This window comes from Pantherophis guttatus, chromosome 2 (assembly GCF_059756535.1).
Source record: "Pantherophis guttatus breed Tessera chromosome 2, ASM5975653v1, whole genome shotgun sequence".
NCBI classification, from domain to species: domain Eukaryota; kingdom Metazoa; phylum Chordata; class Lepidosauria; order Squamata; family Colubridae; genus Pantherophis; species Pantherophis guttatus.
Window position 1 is genome coordinate 43389612 of NC_142064.1, and position 19668 is coordinate 43409279.

The following is a 19668-nucleotide window of genomic DNA, read 5'->3' on the forward strand; positions in this document are numbered from 1 at the left end:
CGAGAACCCAGAAAACATGCACATGATGGAATAGTAGGTTAAGAAGAAGGTGAAGACAATAAAAGTTATGATTGGATGGAATTGACATCCTCAGAAACATTGAAAAATTTAAAGAAAGATGGTTTGCAATGTTAGAAAGGAATGAATAGATAATGTAAACCAGATTTAAGTTAGATTTCCTCTTCTCTTCTGCATTTCTTTTCTTAATTATATCATTTTTTCTGCACTCTAAATACAACTAACCCAAAGCAAAACAGCATTATGGTAAGTATGTATGCATATATACCTTAGACATAATGTTTAGTGAAACTCTTTGATGATCAGAATTGGATTTTAACAATGATCTGGAGTTTGTATGGAAAATTTATGCCTGCTGGATGAATTGAATAAAGTTCATAGTCTCTTTATAACAGTCTTTATGTACAAGGGCATTAATGTTCTCATAAGGGAAAATTGTAAAAGCAGGAAGAAGGATGTGCTGCTCCTAATAATGAGAATGATAATTGGCCAGTTTGTGCACTTGGTTATTAGAACACAGCCTCACCTCTCGCAGCCACTCTCGAACAATTTTATCAGCTTCTTGATGCCACACATTATGAACTGAATCTGTCAATGCCACTGCAGTAACTTTATTTTTTACTTCTATTTCTCGCTGAATCATCTGTGGAAAATATAAGTACAAAAAATAATTAAAACATGAAAAAACATCTAATGTAAATAGTCAGTGAAATGCTTCCATTGATCTAGAGGTTCACTAGTGAAAGTGGAAAATATTCAATAACAACCTTTTCCAAGTTTCCTTTCTGCCTTGCAGAAAACACTATTTATATCCTACAATCTTACTGAGCCTTCATTTTCATTTATTCACATCACTTTCTGGTCAACATAACTTTCTTAGATTCTCAGAATCTCTCTGGAATTATTTACTACTCAAACATTAATTAAAATATCTTTTCACTGCTTCTGATGTTGGAAAACACATAGAGGTGTACAAGATGGAAACAATATTATATGCATTGTATCCTGCTTTTAGTTACGTTTATAAGATATTGTAACTTGGCTTGCATGTAGCACTAAACCAGTTTACTTTAGACACAGCATTTTGAGTATGCAAGTCACAGATATTCCTAACAAATGCAGTTAATTTTATTTATTTTTCTTTCCATATCACCCCTGCTTCATTTCACTCCTGAAGATATATGCAAGTGTTTTTATAATTGGGTCTTTTCCTATGCATTGATTACAAAAGTTGACTAGGGAATTTAAATGCAAATATAGATATTTGTAATAATAAATTCAATCTATAAGTAATAAAAGAGTGAGAGACTATTGCATAATGTAATTGAACACAGTAGCAGCAACTGCAGAATTTTTTTAAATAAAAAAGTGTAATTGAACTTCTTGAACTTGTATTTTAACTTGCCAATGTATATTTTAATAGACCTTTAAAACAGACAAAAAGAACAGGAAGAGTACTTCCCAAGAGTGACATGTCAATCCCAAATCATGCCTATGATTATTGAGTGTTATCCTTAAATTATAGTTAATGAACTTCCTCATGATGAGATAGAAAAAGAATAATTATACTAAAGGAAGTATGATGAGTATGGTTATAACACAGCAATTCTATATATCTTTTCAACTGTGGCTTATGTATTATTAACCCCCCCCCAAAAAAAACAGTACACTACAGAATACAAGATTAGAATGCAAGATAAAGAATAAGAGAATGAAGAATTGTTAAAATAAATAACATTAAAACCCAAAGCATCACAACTGGTATTGTGGACAGTATGACACTAAAAATATTTAGTTTTCATTTTTTTCCCCACTAGAAATCACTGAATTTTTCTTTTCAGCTAACTTAGCACTTTAATATTACTATCCTTTACTGACTATATCTACATTTTAAATATAATTTTAAACTACTACTTTTAAGACATGACACTAAAGTATCCATTTACCTGGACAACAATTCCTGTATTTATAAAAAACTAATTTTATACAATCAGTTTATCTAGTTGATATATTTGTGGTAACTGCCAAATTTAAAAACAGACATCTGTGGGTTTTATTTTAACTGGGCTTCCTCACTATATAGTAGTACATGAGTCATATAATAATTTTGTGCAATAATTGTACACGATTACTAGCTGTTGATCCCGTCAAAGTAAGAGACAGAATGTAGTAGCATCACAATTAAGAATATAACATTTTAAACTAATATTTTAAGAACTAGACTAGATAAAATGTCTTTCTAACCCAGCACTCAGTTTTAAATATTTATCAGCCTAGTAACCTCAGAAAAGTCCTGTACTGGAGATTATGTTGCAGATTATGTGGCACACAAATTATGCAGGATAGAAGGCAAAACTTTTATTAATTAAACAGTAATGGTTTAAAACCTGGTTTTGGTACAGAGAAATCATACATGCACTATAATTTAGAAATCCTTCAGCCCAGTGCTTTTAAGACTTAATTTGACAGCCAAATTTTCTTATTCCTTACTTTTTCTTTGTAGGAATGAACATTTGGTACATTTCTGAAGATAAAAAGGGGACATAAAGCTATTAAGTAAAGTTGTAGATGTTATTTTATAACCTGCAGCTTATTAACTCAGCTCTACACTAATTTTAAAGTAGCTTTCTAACTCTCATGACCAGAGGAAATGAAATCATGTACCAGTGGAACTAAAGAAAAAGTAGATAATATTTTTGAGTTGCTGGGCGTAACTGAAAAACTGAGAGTATATTATAGATATGTAATTTGAAGTTGACACACTTCCAAACATATAACTGGACAATAGCCTATGGACTTTGAAAACAGACAAGTTTGACAATGAACTTGGGAGGCTGGGCAAATAGAAATTTACAACATTTTATGAGGATTTAATGAAATTAGATTTCAGTTATATCAGTTTAGTGTAGCGGTTAAGATGTCAGGCTAGAAATTGGGAAATTGTGAATCTAATTCCTGCTATAAGCATGAAGCCAGCTGGGTGATCCTTGGCCAGTCATTCTAAGCTTAAAAGATAGGCTTTAAGTCTATGCTTAAAAGATAGTCAAATACAGGACTTCTGTGACTGACACAAAGACCAAAAGTATTAAGAAAATGAAGTATAAAGAGATTGAAATGGGTTCACAGAAGGCAATAATAAAGTATGAATTCCATAAAGATGAAGATGATTACTATACTTTTGGTGAAAATACAGGGAGCAGTTGTAAGGTTGATAGAATTAAATGACTACATATAACACTAGATTCCTTGCTGCAAGCAGCTTACCCATCCCTAGAATATCAAATCACGTACATCACCAACATCACTAGAAGAGGAACTCATCACTGATCCTCCTGAGTTGGATTAAACACGCTAATTCAAAGCCTGACAGGCTTAAGTAATGAGCATATGAAGAGCTCTAAATGGTACTTGCAGCATACAGCAGAATCCTAATAAAATCTTGAGATCACAAGATGAAAAAGAAAGGCATTGCTTTTGAATGGAAGAAATATTACAGGTAAAGTATCTGTAGATATTTCTAACAGGAAAGCTTGAAGTTGCTGGTGAGACAAAAGCAATAATGGAAACAAGGCAATAATGAAAACAAAAATATATAAACAGGCAAAGGAAGTAAATTAGCTAAAAGAAATAGAAGAACAATAATACAGTAAATAAACAGTAAATACTGTAAATTTGTTGCAGTAAGAATAGCAAAGGAAGAAAACAGAAAAACTACACTTAAGGACCAAAGGTAAAGCTTAGCCAGTTGAGTCCAAAAACTTTCTGATATTGTAGGCCTGATTCTACCAACGGAGCCAATCGCAATAACTTCATCCAAGGATGAATAAAACATTGTGGCACAGCCACCTGTGCAAACAATTGTTCAGGTTTGGCCGAAAGCAAAGGATATACATAATCCTGGTGAGCATCCTGCCTTGTGTTTGGAAGATAATAAAGAATTGGTTCTGGTATCATAAAGCAGTTAAAATAACTGCTTCATATAGAATGTATTACAACAGCTTTGCCCTGAGATTATAAAAAAGGTATGAGACAATAATGATTACACTCTTTTTAATTAGGTGGAGTTTGTATAAAGCAGATTCAGTTCAGGAACACGATATGATTGAACCTAAAGTAAATGAAAGATACATTTTATTGCATTTTAATTTTAAGGCACAGGTAGTCCTCACTGGATGGAATGGATGGAACAATGGATGGAAACTAATCAAGGAGAGAATCAATCTAAGGCGAAATTTCCTCATAGTGAGAACAATAAACCAGTGGAACGGCTTGCCTTCAGAAGTTGTGGGTGTTTCCTCACTCTTGAAAAAGAGATTGGACAGCCATTTGTCTGAAATGGTATAGGGTATCCTGCTTGAACAAGAGGTTGGATTAGAAGACTAGAAGATTTCCAACTCTGTTATTCTCAATTGACCAACATTTGTTCAGAAGTATTTGAAATTATAACAGAGCTGAAAAAAGGGTAGTTATGCCTGGTACTTGAAATTATCATGGTGGCGGTGTCCCCACGGTCATGTGATCAAAATTTGGGTGCTTGTCAACCCACCAGCACCAATGACCATAGGGGCACTTTAAGTCCTTCCACCCAGCCATCTCTCCCATCTCTGCCATTTTGACTGCCCTGCACTTCACTACCTTTGTTACCCTGGGCTCTGTTGGCCCTGCCATCTTGTCCAAATTACATACAGCCTTTTTGCAAGGATTTGGAAAGATTCAAAGCCTTGCAAGGCCAAATGTGATTTGTTTAAGGCCATAAGTAAACCCAGGAAGAAGGTCTAGCACAGATAGTATCTGTAATGCAAAGAACCAGACTGGGCATGCCTCATCAGCAGTGGGTGAAAAAAAGATTGTGAAGGTCAGCTGGGGGTAGCAAAGTCAGTGAAACCTATTATGGCAGGGCTGGCAGAAGTGTAGATTGCAAGGAAGCCAAAAGAGCTCCTCTCTGAGAGAGATGGGCAGTTAATAAGTGTGATAAATTAATAAGCACATAAATAAATGATAGATAGATAGATAGATAGATAGATAGATAGATAGATAGATAGATAGAGATAGATAGATAGATAGATAGATAGATAGATAGATAGATAGATAGATAGATAGATAGGCAGGCAGAGATAGGGTGGGGTGGGAGCCATTCCCTTAACTTACTGAGGTTTGGGGCTGGAAAGGACCAAGTCAGGAATGGCTTGGATCAGGGAGGTCCTCACCTAATGACCAGTGGGATTTGATTAATGAAGACAATGGAAAGTGCTGGGATTGCTGTTGATTCAGTCATGTGACATTATGCTTTACAGCCTCATTGCTTAGCAACAAAAATTCCAGTCCAATTGCCACAATTAACAGAGGACTACTTGTACAACAATTATCTATTTCAAGCTGATTTGGCAGTGTGAATACCGTATTACAGTATCTTACCACTATGCTTTGGTTATTCCAATTTAGTCATTCAATCCATGCTACCTGGTTTTTAGTACTTAAGCACTAAATTACATTTACTACATTGATGTTCTCTCAGGTGTACTTTCCTATATCAGTCACTCATGTTGTAATAGAAAATATATAATAGCATTTTTGTACAAGTAAGAAGTTGGTATTATTTACTTTACAGTACCTAAGGATACATCTTTATTTAAGACCAATAAAATCTATTCTATGTATACAAATGCTTGCAAGTAATACACTTCAGACTTAATAAACGCACTGAGAGATTTCTCTCGACTATTACTTTTTCTTAGTTCATTGTTAAAAATTATAGGCAAATGTGATAGCTGTTCATAGGATACCTGCTTACCTTTTGGCTTCAGTCTTCTTTGGCTAAGATACCAACCTGTTATTCGAATATTACATTCTTCTGCACTGTCTAACTCATTCACTATGTCTTGTGTGTCTGGCCTCTAAACTTGGCTCTTATTTTCCATACAAATACAGAATATCACATGTCCCAGAGGTGGTATTCAGCAGGTTCTGATCAGTTCTAGACAACTGGTAGCGGAAATTTTGAGTAGTTCAGAGAACTGGTAAATACCACCTCTGACTGGCCCCGCACCCATCTATTCTTTGCCTCCCGAGTCCCAGCTGATCTGGAGGAAATGAGGATTTTGCAGTAACCTTCCCCTGGAGTGGGGAGGGAATGCAGATTTTACAGTATCCTTCCCCTGGAGTGGGGTGGGAATGGAGATTTTACTGTATCCTTCCCCTGCCACATCCACCATGCCACGCCCACCAAGTCATGCCACACCCACAGAACCGGTAGTAAAAAAATTTGAATCCCACCACTGACATGTCCATATGCAATTGAGTCAGGCCTGCTGAATACTTGCTTTCATTTCTCAACCATATAAAACAATATGCTTTTGTCCCATGCTAAATGAGTGTTTTCATTTTCTGTACTGGTAATCTATTACTTTTGCAGCTTCTCTTCTGGCTTTTTCCTTTTCTAAAATGCTTCTAACTTTTGACACAAATTTTGAATGATACCAAAGATGTTAGAGGGATAAAAAAGTTGTTTGCAAGTTTGGGGGAGATAAATTAGAAACGATCTGTTATGGTGAAAGAAGCAGATAATATTGGTGTATTTGAATGCAATACTGGATACATATAGAAATCTTCACGTGTAAACACTAATGTGTTTAATTTATAACACAATACAAAACAGAAAACCGAGTCATTCTAATAAGAATGGCAGTAAATATCACTTAATAGTACTTTCTTCTGAGTAATGTCATATACTTAGTATGTCAAATTAGGAATTATTTTGGAATATAAGTGAATTATATCCAATTATAAAGCTGTTTCTGAGAAAAAAATAACAGAAAAAAATTCTTTCTACTCTTGAAAACCAGATATAGAATTAATCATGACAAAGCAGATTTCATTCACACTGTCTTATCAATGTTTTGTATCATTTTCTGAAAGAATTCTTTCTAGACAGAAAGAGGTCATTTCATCTCATTTACAGAAAAATACTCAACTGAGCATGCCAACATGTGTGCTAATTCTAACTTCAGGAGGCACTGATGTAGTTAACAAAGACTACTGAAAAACCATCAGCTGGGAACAGTTCTTCATCAGTACTAAAGAGGGGGCAGAGCTGAACCAGTGACCTAGAAGTGAAAGACTTTGTAATCTGATTACCCATCTTTTGAGCTATGCAGTCCATCCCCCTTTCATTTTTACTGATAAGAGAGAATCTTATTACCTAAGCAACTTTTGTAGTCATTTAGCAATGCAAAAGCTTTCATTTAGTGCACTAAAAGGACACTAATGGCACACTTATTAGCCTGTTTCAAGTTTTGTCTCAGTACTACTTTTTCCTATTAATTTAAAAAGAATGCATTGATATAAAATTATACAGAAATGTTTTTATAATGATTTTTGATGATGCTCTTGCTGATTATTAGAGAGCTGCTATAAAGAAGTAGAATTAACAGAGCACTTACTGTCAAACCAAAAGAAAATGTAGACCTAAATTAGCAAATACTGAATTGTCTGCATTTCCAGACAGCACAATCATATTACAATTGAACTACAAACTTACTGACAATGAACAGATAATTCAATAAAGTTTTCCAAGGTACAAAAAGGATTTGTAATATTGGAGTAGCTTTCTAATTCCAAAGCAGAGATTTTTTTATTATGCACTGTAATGTGCAAATGTGGCAATACGCATTTCCAAAGTGTTGAAAATGATTTTATATGACAAGAGAATGCTTCCCCACCCCCTCTGAAATGGTATTCCTTTTAAGAGTTTCAGGGAGTAATCTTGAAAACTTTCCCTGCTTTTTGGCCTGCAGAAAAATAACTTCTCTCTTTGGGTTAAGAAAGTAAGAGAGTAAAAAGAGCAAAAGCTTGGATTCCCAGAAGCATACATGCAGCTAATAACTCAGACTTAATTATTTCTAGATTTTATTTTAATTTTTGTAATCAGATCAAACAGTATGGCCTGATTTGAAAGAATATATATTGATATTTTGTAATAGCAACAAGGGCAATATTTTAAGAATAAGTAACATAAAGTAATTTTATGCTGTTGATTAATCAGTGTGTTCCTTATTCTAAAATAAATATGATATTGTACTTTATTAAGTGATAAATGACTACCCTAAACACTACATTATACAGTATCTGCAAAAAAAGAGAGAGAAGTTTTAAATAAACTCTTAAATAATTATATGGTAGAGTTTTTAGACCACTAATAAGAAAATTAAAATAAAGATTGGCTTTTTTAACACAACCAGGTAATTTACAGACTATATATTCTATAAATTATTTAGACTGAAGATATGTTCTACACAAAATTGTTTTTTAAAAGAAATTATCTGATAAAAATGTATTATCAGTTTGCTTATATTGGATGAAAATATTATGAATAATTTAAATAATTACAGTTAATTTTTGAAGATATAAAAATATAAGTATAAAAAGTCAAAATCAGAATTTATTGACTTAAGACTGATGAATCATTTGGAATTTTCTATAACTTCTCCAAGGAAGCTTTTGTAGTGACAAAGTATTAATACATTCAAAATATATTAGCCACTGTATAATTGCAAAAATATATATATATATATATATATATATATATATATATATGTATATATATATGTATATGTATATGTATATGTATATGTATATGTATATATGTATATATGTATATATGTATATATGTATGTGTGTGTGTGTGTGTATATATATATATATATATATATATATATATATATATATATATATATATATATATATATATATATATATATATATATATTTCAGGTAAGGAGTAAATTGTCCTGCTTTATCATATTTGACTTAGTGGCATTTGCAAGCCAAAGGTTTGTGTATTTGCTGTGTTTCTAAACTCTCTACTGGACAATGTAGAGTTCTGTCATATAGAAAGTAAATGGTTATACAAGTTGAAATAATAAATAAATAAATGCCAGCAGAAGTTAGCGGTACATGGCTCAGAACTCTATAGATGGTTTTTTTGGAAAGATAAAAAGAAATATCTTGAATAGCAGTTTAATTAGCACTACAGTTCATCAATAACTAATAACAAATAAGGTCTAGATATAATGTAAGTGGGGATATGCAAATTAAATCTTAACATATCTTTAAAGCATTAGCTATAGCATGTCCTGACATTTTGTCAATACTGAACTGCCATGGCCTTTATAAGTAGGAGAAATGCTATTATATTAATAATACTGAAGAACAGGAACATATTTTAATTCATTTTATTTTCATAACTCCAATCTGCATATTTACTGGCAAATATAATTTGAAAATGGTTACAATCAGTAATTTTCACAGTTAAATTCTAGCTATATTGTTCTATTGCACAGAAAACACGTCGATATATTTGTATGCAGAGACTATATAGTTTTAAACCACCAAGACTTATAATGTGGATATTATTCCCTTGACCTTTGTTCAATGAAACTACAGTTTCATTCTATAATACTTTTTCACTTGTTTTATAAACCTACTCAATCACACTTGCTAGCAAGGAAAAGTTAGTCTTCTGTCTTTGGCAGAAATGATATTTCAAATAAAGAAATTCAATTTCTTGTGTGGCACATTTGATTCCCTATTTGTTTTAAGTGCAAATAGCGCCATCCTTTGTATTAGCACTGCATTTAGTCTTCACTAGATTAGATTGTACATTGGAAACAAAAAAAAAAAAGCAATGAATTAAACTGTCTAGATTTTTTAAAATAAGAATACCACTGTTAATTAAAGTAAGATTACAGGAATCAGCTGAGTTTTCCCCCACAATCCCAGAAGAAAACCGCAACAGAGGATAAGCAGTGCCCTCTAGTGTAATTTACAGCAGATACAAATCTGAATAAAAGTAAGCATCATCTCAGGCTCTTTAATGAGAAATACATTGCAAGAATGTTTATATACCAACAGACGCATTGTAAATAATTATTAATCACAAACATTAAATAATCAAATTATACTATGTTATATTCACTGCCTAGTAGGTATACCCAGTACCCGTAAACATTGTACCCACACACTTTCTCTCAAAAAGTCTGACATGGCCAAGATGTCTTTAATGTTGCAGGCAGCTTAGAAAAAAAAACATTTCCACACAGAATAGCAGGCCATGCATGAAAGCGGGTGTCAGAAAACCCAGCAGAATCACTCACTGTGAAGATGTCTAATAGGGATTGCTGAATACACAATATAGGCAGCAGGGACTGAATGACTAAATTGGAGCGACCTGAAGGTAGCACGAAAGGTTTGAATCAACCAGGTCCATACATTGTAATTAAACCTATGGTGAATGTCTGATTCTCCCTTTTTCTTTTATTAAATGGAAGGTAGTTTTAATTTATTGGGTCTGATGACAGCGTTCTTATAATTGTAGTTCATCAGTAATCTTTTTAAGCTCACTTTTAAAAAGTACTACAAGGGAGGACTCATATTGCTTTTTTGTATCTTCTCAAGGCAACTAATAGTATGAACAAATTTTACTGTAAATTTGGAATAAGCCTCGATGTATTGAAAATTTCAGAAGACAAGATTAAAAGTATATATAAACACATTCTGAATGAAAATTCGCATACATTATGTTTCAGGTATAGCACAAATAAATACATCTTCTGTTGTATTATTTATTTATTTAAATTTATTGTCTGCCAAACTCTAATTTGTAAGGCAAAATAAAACAGCAATAAAGGTGATATAAATGGGTTTGCAGCTTGTTTTCCATGTAAATAATTAATGTATTCATAGCCCTGCATTTTAATGTTGATAAATCTTTTGCTCCATGTGTATTTTAATTTAACATTTTAAGCGCAAGAAATTAAAAGAGCAGATATGAAGGATCAGACTGACAATACCTATGTATTAAGATTCTACAGTTACTATAAAATGCTGGAGGAAATTTTACTTGGCTGATATTCGGTAAATCTCCACTAAATAAAAAATATATATGCAGAAAAATAATTAAGATACAGGAAATTTCTTTACACATTTTAAGATTTTCCTATAATATAGCTCTTTAGACAGGCAAAATGAAATTCAAAAATGCAACAAACAGGTGTTTGGAAACATGTGCTGTACAAATAGTGTCCTCAGGGAACTGGAAAGACCCCAGCTCCACAATGACTGTACACTTTATAAAAAGTACAAACATATGACTACATATTTCATGAAGCTGTTCAAAAATTTCAAAAGATTTTATTTTTAGCTACTACTGTTTTAAATCAATACGTTTTTAGAAGAATTAATTCTATGGTTTCTTTTTCTGTTGCATAAAGTCCACACCTAGGGATAATGTATTTTCTGTTAATCTTTTAAGATAAATTGTAGTAACTTACCTTTGTTATTCCATTCCTTCACTTAAATTCTTGAATCACTAACTTAACGTTGCATATGTGTATGAAGTGAAGATAAGATCCACAAAGCAGCTTCTGTTCCATCTACTAACTCATGATTACAAACTACCTGCTTATATCCCATTTACAAAATGCCAGGTAAAGAAGTTACTATCCTAAAGCAGACTTGAAAAACAGTGCTAAAGGATACTTACGTAATAGGATTAGAAAGCTAGATGTGCTGAAAAATTAAGCCATATATGCTCACTCTTGTTTCTACCTTCAGAAGAATAATGGACTGTTAATTTCTTCAGCATGCTAGTTTTAATCAAATTGAATGGAGTCTCACATAATCATTCTTTTGCTTTGTGATCCACTATTGCTTGAGGAATTCTAAGAAACCAAAATAAGTCTAAATTTACATATGTTAAATTTCTTAAAGTATCGGGAGTACCACAAACAGAAAAGGACATTCTGGGAATAAAGACTTGATACAATTTTGTTTAAGAAGTTGCTTGATTGTCAAGTTGATAAATACATGCAATTATTTTTGTTAGCTATAATAAGAAGAAATTAATAAAGAATAAAACATTACACATGAAACAGCAGGCAAAGATTATTAATTATATATCATGTGGGTTAGTTAAAGCCCAAAAGAAAACTGTCCCTTTAGGGCTAAATAAGTTTATTTATTTGATATAAAAGAGTGTTGTATTTTGATTTGGAGGAGGTGAGAAATTTGCTCATATTACATTGTAAAAATATAGTTAGCACTGTTGAGAATTATGAACACAAAGTTTCACTGGGGATGCAGCTGGAATGCATTAAAATTAGAAAACAGCTTTGTGTAAAGGCAAAGACAACTTCTGTGTTAAGGTTAACAATGAGCTTTTGCTGTTATAAAAATGACAGTATGATTTATGGTTAAACATTCAAATTATTTTAGATATCTAATCCATAATGTGTTGAAAACAAATAAATCTATACAAAAAGATATGAAACTAATGATGGAAGCAAATGGGAAATAATGTCACTAATAATTATAAACAGATATTTGAAGCAATATGAACATTACATAATTTTTAATTCTAAGCACTAAGAGTTACTAAGTAATATATTTAGTAAAAAAATTAGAACAAGATAAATTTTCAATTATTATATAAAAATGTATTCTTTACACTAAAAATTTAAATATATTGGATGTACTACAGTTTATTAATTTTATACAAACTATCATATAGTAAAACAATTAGCTAGCTGTTTCTACCTTATTCAAAATTTTGTGCTCATAATTAACAAACAAGCTTGACTTGTAACTCAACATTTCAGCAATATAAAATTGAGACTGCTGCTTACTACTTCTAATTTTGTGCATTACTGTTATTGCTTCTGTTACTTTACAATGCACATATACTTGAAATAATTAATTCTCACAGAATAAGCCAGTTATTAATTTATTTCTAGAATGGGTAAAGGAATACTAGTGTAACATTTTCCATCTTAAACATTTATAATGTATCCAGTATCTTACTATGGGTCGTCTGTGAAAACCATAGCTAACTAAAATAAATATATAATAGAGTATTAAGTAGCACTTTACCATAGCAGCGAAACTCTAAATATAAATTTTAAATTAACTGTAAATTAAGAGTTAAAATGCCTTTATTAATGATATGAAAACAACTTGAATTAAAAGATAGAAATATAAGCTAAGGTAAAATTATATAAAAATTCAAGTAAACTAAGTATAATGTACCCTTTAGCAAGAAAAAAATATCCAATATATGATGAAACTCTTGCTGTAATGTTATTAAAATACCAGCAGCATGCAACCCTATTCCCTATATTTCTCTTTATATTAATCAAGAGACTTAACATTGAATGTGATTGACAAAGCAGCTGCTAGTGGATACAAAACACCGAACATCATAATTATGACAATAAGACAATCAGCCACAACTGTCTGACTGCAAGGCACAGAACATTCTCTCTTTTTTACTAAGTTAATAATACCTCAAACAGACTTTTTTTTCCATTATGCCAATGTATAGAAAGATGTGCCCTACAGAAAACTTTCAATGTTTTACATGTTACAGAACTTCAAGAACAAACTCTTTTTAAGTGCTAAAGTTAATGGGACCTTCAGAGACTGCAGACATAATACTAGGGATAGTTTATTTTATTTTATTTATCTTATTTCATTTATTTTTTAAGCAGAGGAGAGGATTGTAGGTTCTCCCTGAAATTTCCTTTCCGTAATCTAGTAGCTGCTATTTAACCATGAATATATTCACTTAAATAAATGTCCAGGTAGTTGCCAAGCTTGATTATGACAGCTACTATATTTAGCATATTTATGATAACTAAAGCTTGACCCTACTTATTGGATCTCTCTTACCCTCTTACTTATTGTATAGTAAGAGGTGATTTACAGCAATTTGTATGGAAAAGGACAGAATGTGATTCTACAGTTCTTTCCCAGCTTAACTATAGTTAAATAGTAAGCATCACCATTAATAGGTTTACCGTAGCATATGGAAGTGACAAACTTTAATGCATTCAAAATTCAGTCTCTCTCTATATATATTAGTTTGAATGTATCATGTGCAACCTGCATTTTATTAATTTGAAAGTTCTGAGGAAACAATGAATGAAATATTAACATAATTCATATATTAATATGAAGTTCATATTCATATGAACATTGCAGTTATATGTTAATACTAACTTCTCTTAACAAATAGATAATTTTAAAGTATTTCTCAAACCAAAGCATGGTTTAGATAACAGACATCAAAGGCAGAATGTTTATTTTAATGTATTTTATTTAGGTTTTGTTCTTTACTTAGCAGACTACATATCCTACCATATATTATGAGATCCTACTTTTGTCACAGAATGCAATACTCTTACCTAAATGGTTGCATTTTTTGTATTATAATAGTATGCTTGACCATTGTTCTCACAACCGAAATTTCCCTTTGGAAAAAAAACATGCTCCAATTTAATTAATTCATGACATTGATTAAATACTGAATAACTGTATTAGATAAGGAGAAATAAAAATTAATCTATTGTGCCAATTACTTATTCATGTTTGGCATATAATAACCACTAAATAGTTGATCAATACTTCTAATATGTCAATTATTTTCTTTTTATGGGCACCTGAAACTACTTATAGCTTCCATTACAAAATATTGCAAAATATTCTTGCATGTTCATTTACCAGTGCAGGAGAACTGTCAGCAGTTACTACAAATAAGAAACGCAGATGCAGTTTTCAAATACAACTCACAGGTCAATGTATTCTCCTATTTTAATAATGGCTTTTCCTATTACATTCATTATTCATATAGAAAAGAAGATAGGCACTTTTTAGGTATTATATTGCTTTCTTGAGGAATATGAGCATTGTGACTTTGAGAGGCCATTTTCTAAAGATCCTAACAGCCAAATGACATCTTGGGAAATGTTATGCTCATGGTGTATTTGCATAATAATGAAGGTATCGTACATATAAGGCCAGAACTGCACTTACCCAAATTTTTATTCAAATAATGAGAATTCTTTCTATTCCAGAAACAGGGTACCCTCTAAAATAAAATCCATTACTTGTTTCAAAAAGATGAGCCAAAACTAGACTATGGATGACATATAAATTCTTTGATGTAGATTTATAGCCTACTTTTCATGCCTATTGTGAGCATGAAACAGCCAACCATAAGGTATTTTCTAAATTGAGAATTAGATCCATACTTTTCTTCATGTTTCAATGTATACATTTGAAAAGTCTTCAGTTTTGTTTGAATGAGGAATTTTATGTGATATAACATGAACAATATTTTAATCATAGTATTAAAAAATATCAATCAAAGAAATCTCAAACATCATGCATCATAAACAGAAAAATTAAAAGGCATGGTTTTAATTCATATTTACAAATCAATGGTTTTCCAAAGGATTCTAGATTCTGTCATGAATATTATCTATTGAATTAAAAAAAAAGACCTTGTGATTAATAATATTGTTTGTTTTTACATACTTTTAAGTGATACTAAAACATTTAAATACACTGAAAAAAAATTTTAGGAAGAAAATCTGAAGGCAAACCTGGAATCTGGTCTTCAATAATTTTAAGATTAGAAAATGTGACGATAATTTTATAATCAGGAGGTAACTATATACTGGAATGGCTGCTATATTGGTGTAGTAATCTATAATATCATAGCAAATTTCATGACACATTAGTTTCTTGTTTTTTCAGTATTAGGATCTGCTGTGCCAAAATGAATAAAACTCCAGTTCCGATTCTTTTGAACAAATATTATTTTTATAAATCATTGCTTAAATCTTGTTCTACAAAACACTACAGTACAAAGTAATTCATGGAATTGCTTTAATATATTTTGCTGATATAGTGGGATTACTCTGGAGTAAGTATTTAAATAAATGCAAGAAAATTTATGTCGATTAATTCTGGGGTAGGATTTTAGTATAAATCTTAAATATAGAAAAATAACACTTAAAATGTTTTCTTATTCTAGCAAGTTTAACTTTCTGATTTATTTTATAATCATATATTACTGACATCAATAGAATTTTACACATCAGCACTATATGCTGAAGCCAATTTAAAGTAATATTTCAAACTGAAGAATAATGTTACCAAGGGATTTAAAAGCTTAGGTTCATACCCAAACATAAAAAGATGTATGTATAGGTTTCTAAATGTTTAAAAAGGATGCAGGCTTTTTTTTTCCCTAGAAGGCAAATTCATTACTTCAAAATAAAATAGAAATGAGAAAGTGGTATATGTCCTGACAACTAAATAGATTTTTTTCCAAACTAAATAAGAATATGGTACACTAAACTGAAGAAAGCTATCTAAAGAAGAGAGACAGATGTTCTATAAACAGGAAAAAAACTTGTACTCAAAAAGAATGTTGGAATAAAATTGAGACATCTGCAGTAAAGTTTTACCTTCTCCCTAGAATATTTGAGGTGAACTCAGTATAACACTCTCTTCCAAGAAAAGGCAGTGATCAATGCAAGAACACATCAGGCTCTCTTGGACAGGCCAATCAATGCAAGAAAGAACCTTGCCCAGGGCCTTATGCAAATAGAAGCACGTCCTACACCTAGGGAGGGAACATGCGCACTAGATCAATGGAATCTGAAAAACCTTACAGCTATACCAGCCTCAGACAGTAAATATATAATGATGAATCCTTCAAGTTTTAGCTGAACTTTTAAACTAGTTACTTTCCCCAGCTAGGTGAAAACGACTGTAAAGATCTATATCTGGCAAGTACAACTCAAACTTTGAAATATAATGATGAACTTTCATTGCTCTTGGCCTCAGCAAGGCTGAGATGCTTTTTTAAAAAAATAAAAATGATTAGGATTTAAATTGTATGATTTTTTTACACACATTCTACATTTAAAATAAATTAAATCTTTAATTCTGTTGTTGGAAATGTACATCCTTACACTCTGGACAGTAACTATATAACTTCAATTATATAGGATTTTTTCATTAAATCATATATACAAGAAATTACATTGTTTATTTCTTAAATTTTTAAATACAGCATGATTTATTAAACATGTCTGCAAATTAGTTTCTATTTCTAGAAACTAAGTATATGCATTTCTGCAGAAATATAAATTCAAATGTAGAATTCATTGAAAAGAATAGGGGAAACACTAATATAAGAAAACCTGTTTTGAAGACTTCTGAACAGTGACTTTCAAATTGTAATTTGGATAAAAACCCTAGGAGAAATAATTTAACACAGAATCAACATTTATACATTCCATAGAATGGACACTTACAGGAATTGAATTGCTGTTATACAGCATGGTGTTAAATTACATAATATCATAATACAAGTATACTCAAGCAAAGAAGGCAGCAACTAGCCTAACAGTGTGGTTCAAAAGATCATTCAAATGGTGGAGATAATGAAAATTTTTAGAATCTGCATTGCGTTTAAACACTGGAAGTCCGTCCAATGTCTGTCGTCCCGTTCTCCTCATCCCATCCTCTTCATCACTGCTGATTTCATAGAAAATCACTGTTCTATCAGGAACTATAACTATAGGATGCTCCGTGGCTGGTGACGCCTGAAAGTATTCTGCAGCTGACACAGTAATCTGAAAACAAATGTCCAGCTGCTGTTTCCAAACACACTGCTCAGGAGAGGACCAGTTAATGCAAATGAGCACTTCCAACAGTGATCCAGGCCTGTGCTATCCCATGTCTGGTGCACCTACATGTAACACATGTGTGCCACCACAAGTTACTATGAATGGTTAGTATGCTTGCTCATCTGCATGATATTTTAGTGCATCCACCTAATTTCTTCTACCAGTTAAGAATGTCTAAATAACAGCAGAAAGTCCTTTTATGTTATGTTTATATCTGTAACAATATACAAACCAGGGACTATTGTTGGTTAGAAGTCATGGTTTGTTTTGCACCTATTTTCAATAAATTTTGCAAGTCTAAAGAAACAACACATAGACTAACATAAACAACACTAGTTATTGTGATTTGCTTTATATTCCTATTGCTAAAAAGGTCCAAGCATGTGACTGAATACCGGTTTTTGAAGAGAAGTCAAACCTGCCTAAAAGCTCCCTGTTCCCTGTTTTTCTTTGATGTATTATTGTATAATATTAAGCACGTGGCATTCCATTTTGTTTAATTTTAACCAAATACAACCTTCTTTTGCCAAAGTAGTAATTGGTAGTAATTTCTACCATGTCTGTGACATAAAAAACATTTCAGAAGAAAATTAGAGAAGCACACATCATAATAATATTTTTGTTTGTTTGATATGTTCATCTGGCATCTTATATAGCATTTTTACCAAGCCAGCATTTAGGATTTTAAAAAATGTATTTATATGTTGAATGATAGAATTTGCACTATCACTAAGTTTAGCAACCTCTTTTAATTATTTCAGTTAAAAACTCCAGTTAGCAAAAAATGTTAATCTCTGAATATATTTTATGAGCCAGTTTTGTGTAAATGATTAAGGCATCAAGTTAGAAGCTGGGAGATTTTGAGTATTAGTCCCACTTAGATACAAAGCCAGCTGGGTGACCTTGGGCCTGTCAGTCTCTCTCAACCTTAGGAAGGCGGCCATGGCAAACCACTTCTGTAATCTTGCCTGTAGAAAACTACAGGGACTTGTCTAGACAATCACCAGGAATCAACACTGACTGGAAGGCATAAAAAAACCCCAATATATTTTATATGTGGGCCAGTATGGAACACTTAGTGTAGTGATTTCTTAAAATTATATATTCTTTTTCATAAAAAGTTAATTACCCATGTTCTCTAATAAGCATCTGGAGTCTAGGTCCATGTGTACATTCATAATTTCTTATCTGCACAATCAGTGACAATTCTGGATCGCCTCTCTGATATTCTCATTACTTTTGCAGCCTTATTTACATTTCACTTCATTGTGTTTACCTGCTATCCTCTCAATGGCAGATAGTCCTTGCTTAATTGCACTGTTTAGCGACCTTTCAAAATTACAACGAAGCTGAAAAAGGTAATTTTATGACCAGTCCTCACGTACGTGACCATTACATCATTCCTGCTTCATCTGATTGAAATGTGGGCACTTTTCAAGTGGCAGGCATTTATGACAGTTGTAGCATCCCATGGAGACACAATTACCAGTTGCACACTTCAAATGTGGCTTCTGACAAACAAACAAAATCAACAGAGAAGCCAGTGGTAAAATCACAGGTTGCGGTTATAGTGCTTAATGACTGCAGCGGAATTGATGTCAACACTTCTAGCACAGTATCATGATGTTTTACTTAACAACTTAGCAATGGAATTGTTGGTCACAATTGTATGGGCTTCCTGAATCTTCAAAAAAGTGAAAATGGATTGTTCAGTGATGTTATCATTGGAATCTAACAAGAAAGAACCCCACATATGGTAATATATGAAATTGCAGCATTATGGCCTCATTTGGTTATAGTGTTAGGCCTTGTTTTATTATTCAGGAATGATCCCATCTGATTGTAAGGAAATCAGAAGCATTTGTTCCCTGTTTTGAATTAACTCTGACTTCTCTTTATATGCAAACTGGGTGAAATTATGATTAACTTTAATTATGATTTGTCCAAATGGATCAATGTAAAACTACAGCTTACAGTAATTCACTCATATTGCTGGAGAAAATATGAGAAAGCCTATTTAGCCTAAATATTATTCATGCTTATTTCTGTATGCTGCTTTTTGTTTTAACGATGACATATAGAAGACTATAATTAGCCTTGTTCAGAAGTTAAC

At 32.0% G+C, this 19668-nt stretch overlaps 1 protein-coding gene across 7 annotated transcripts in view; it reads right to left on the bottom strand.

Moving 5' to 3' along the window:
- The window catches only part of ARB2A (ARB2 cotranscriptional regulator A), a 231421-nt gene that overhangs the window by 89950 nt on the left and 121803 nt on the right, over nucleotides 1-19668 (bottom strand). For all 7 annotated transcript variants that reach the window (XM_087885890.1, XM_087885891.1, XM_060690615.2 and 4 more), the window contains exon 9: nucleotides 545-661. In XM_087885890.1, coding sequence (XP_087742016.1) covers nucleotides 545-661 — 117 coding nt within the window. The remainder of the gene's footprint in view (nucleotides 1-544; nucleotides 662-19668) is intronic.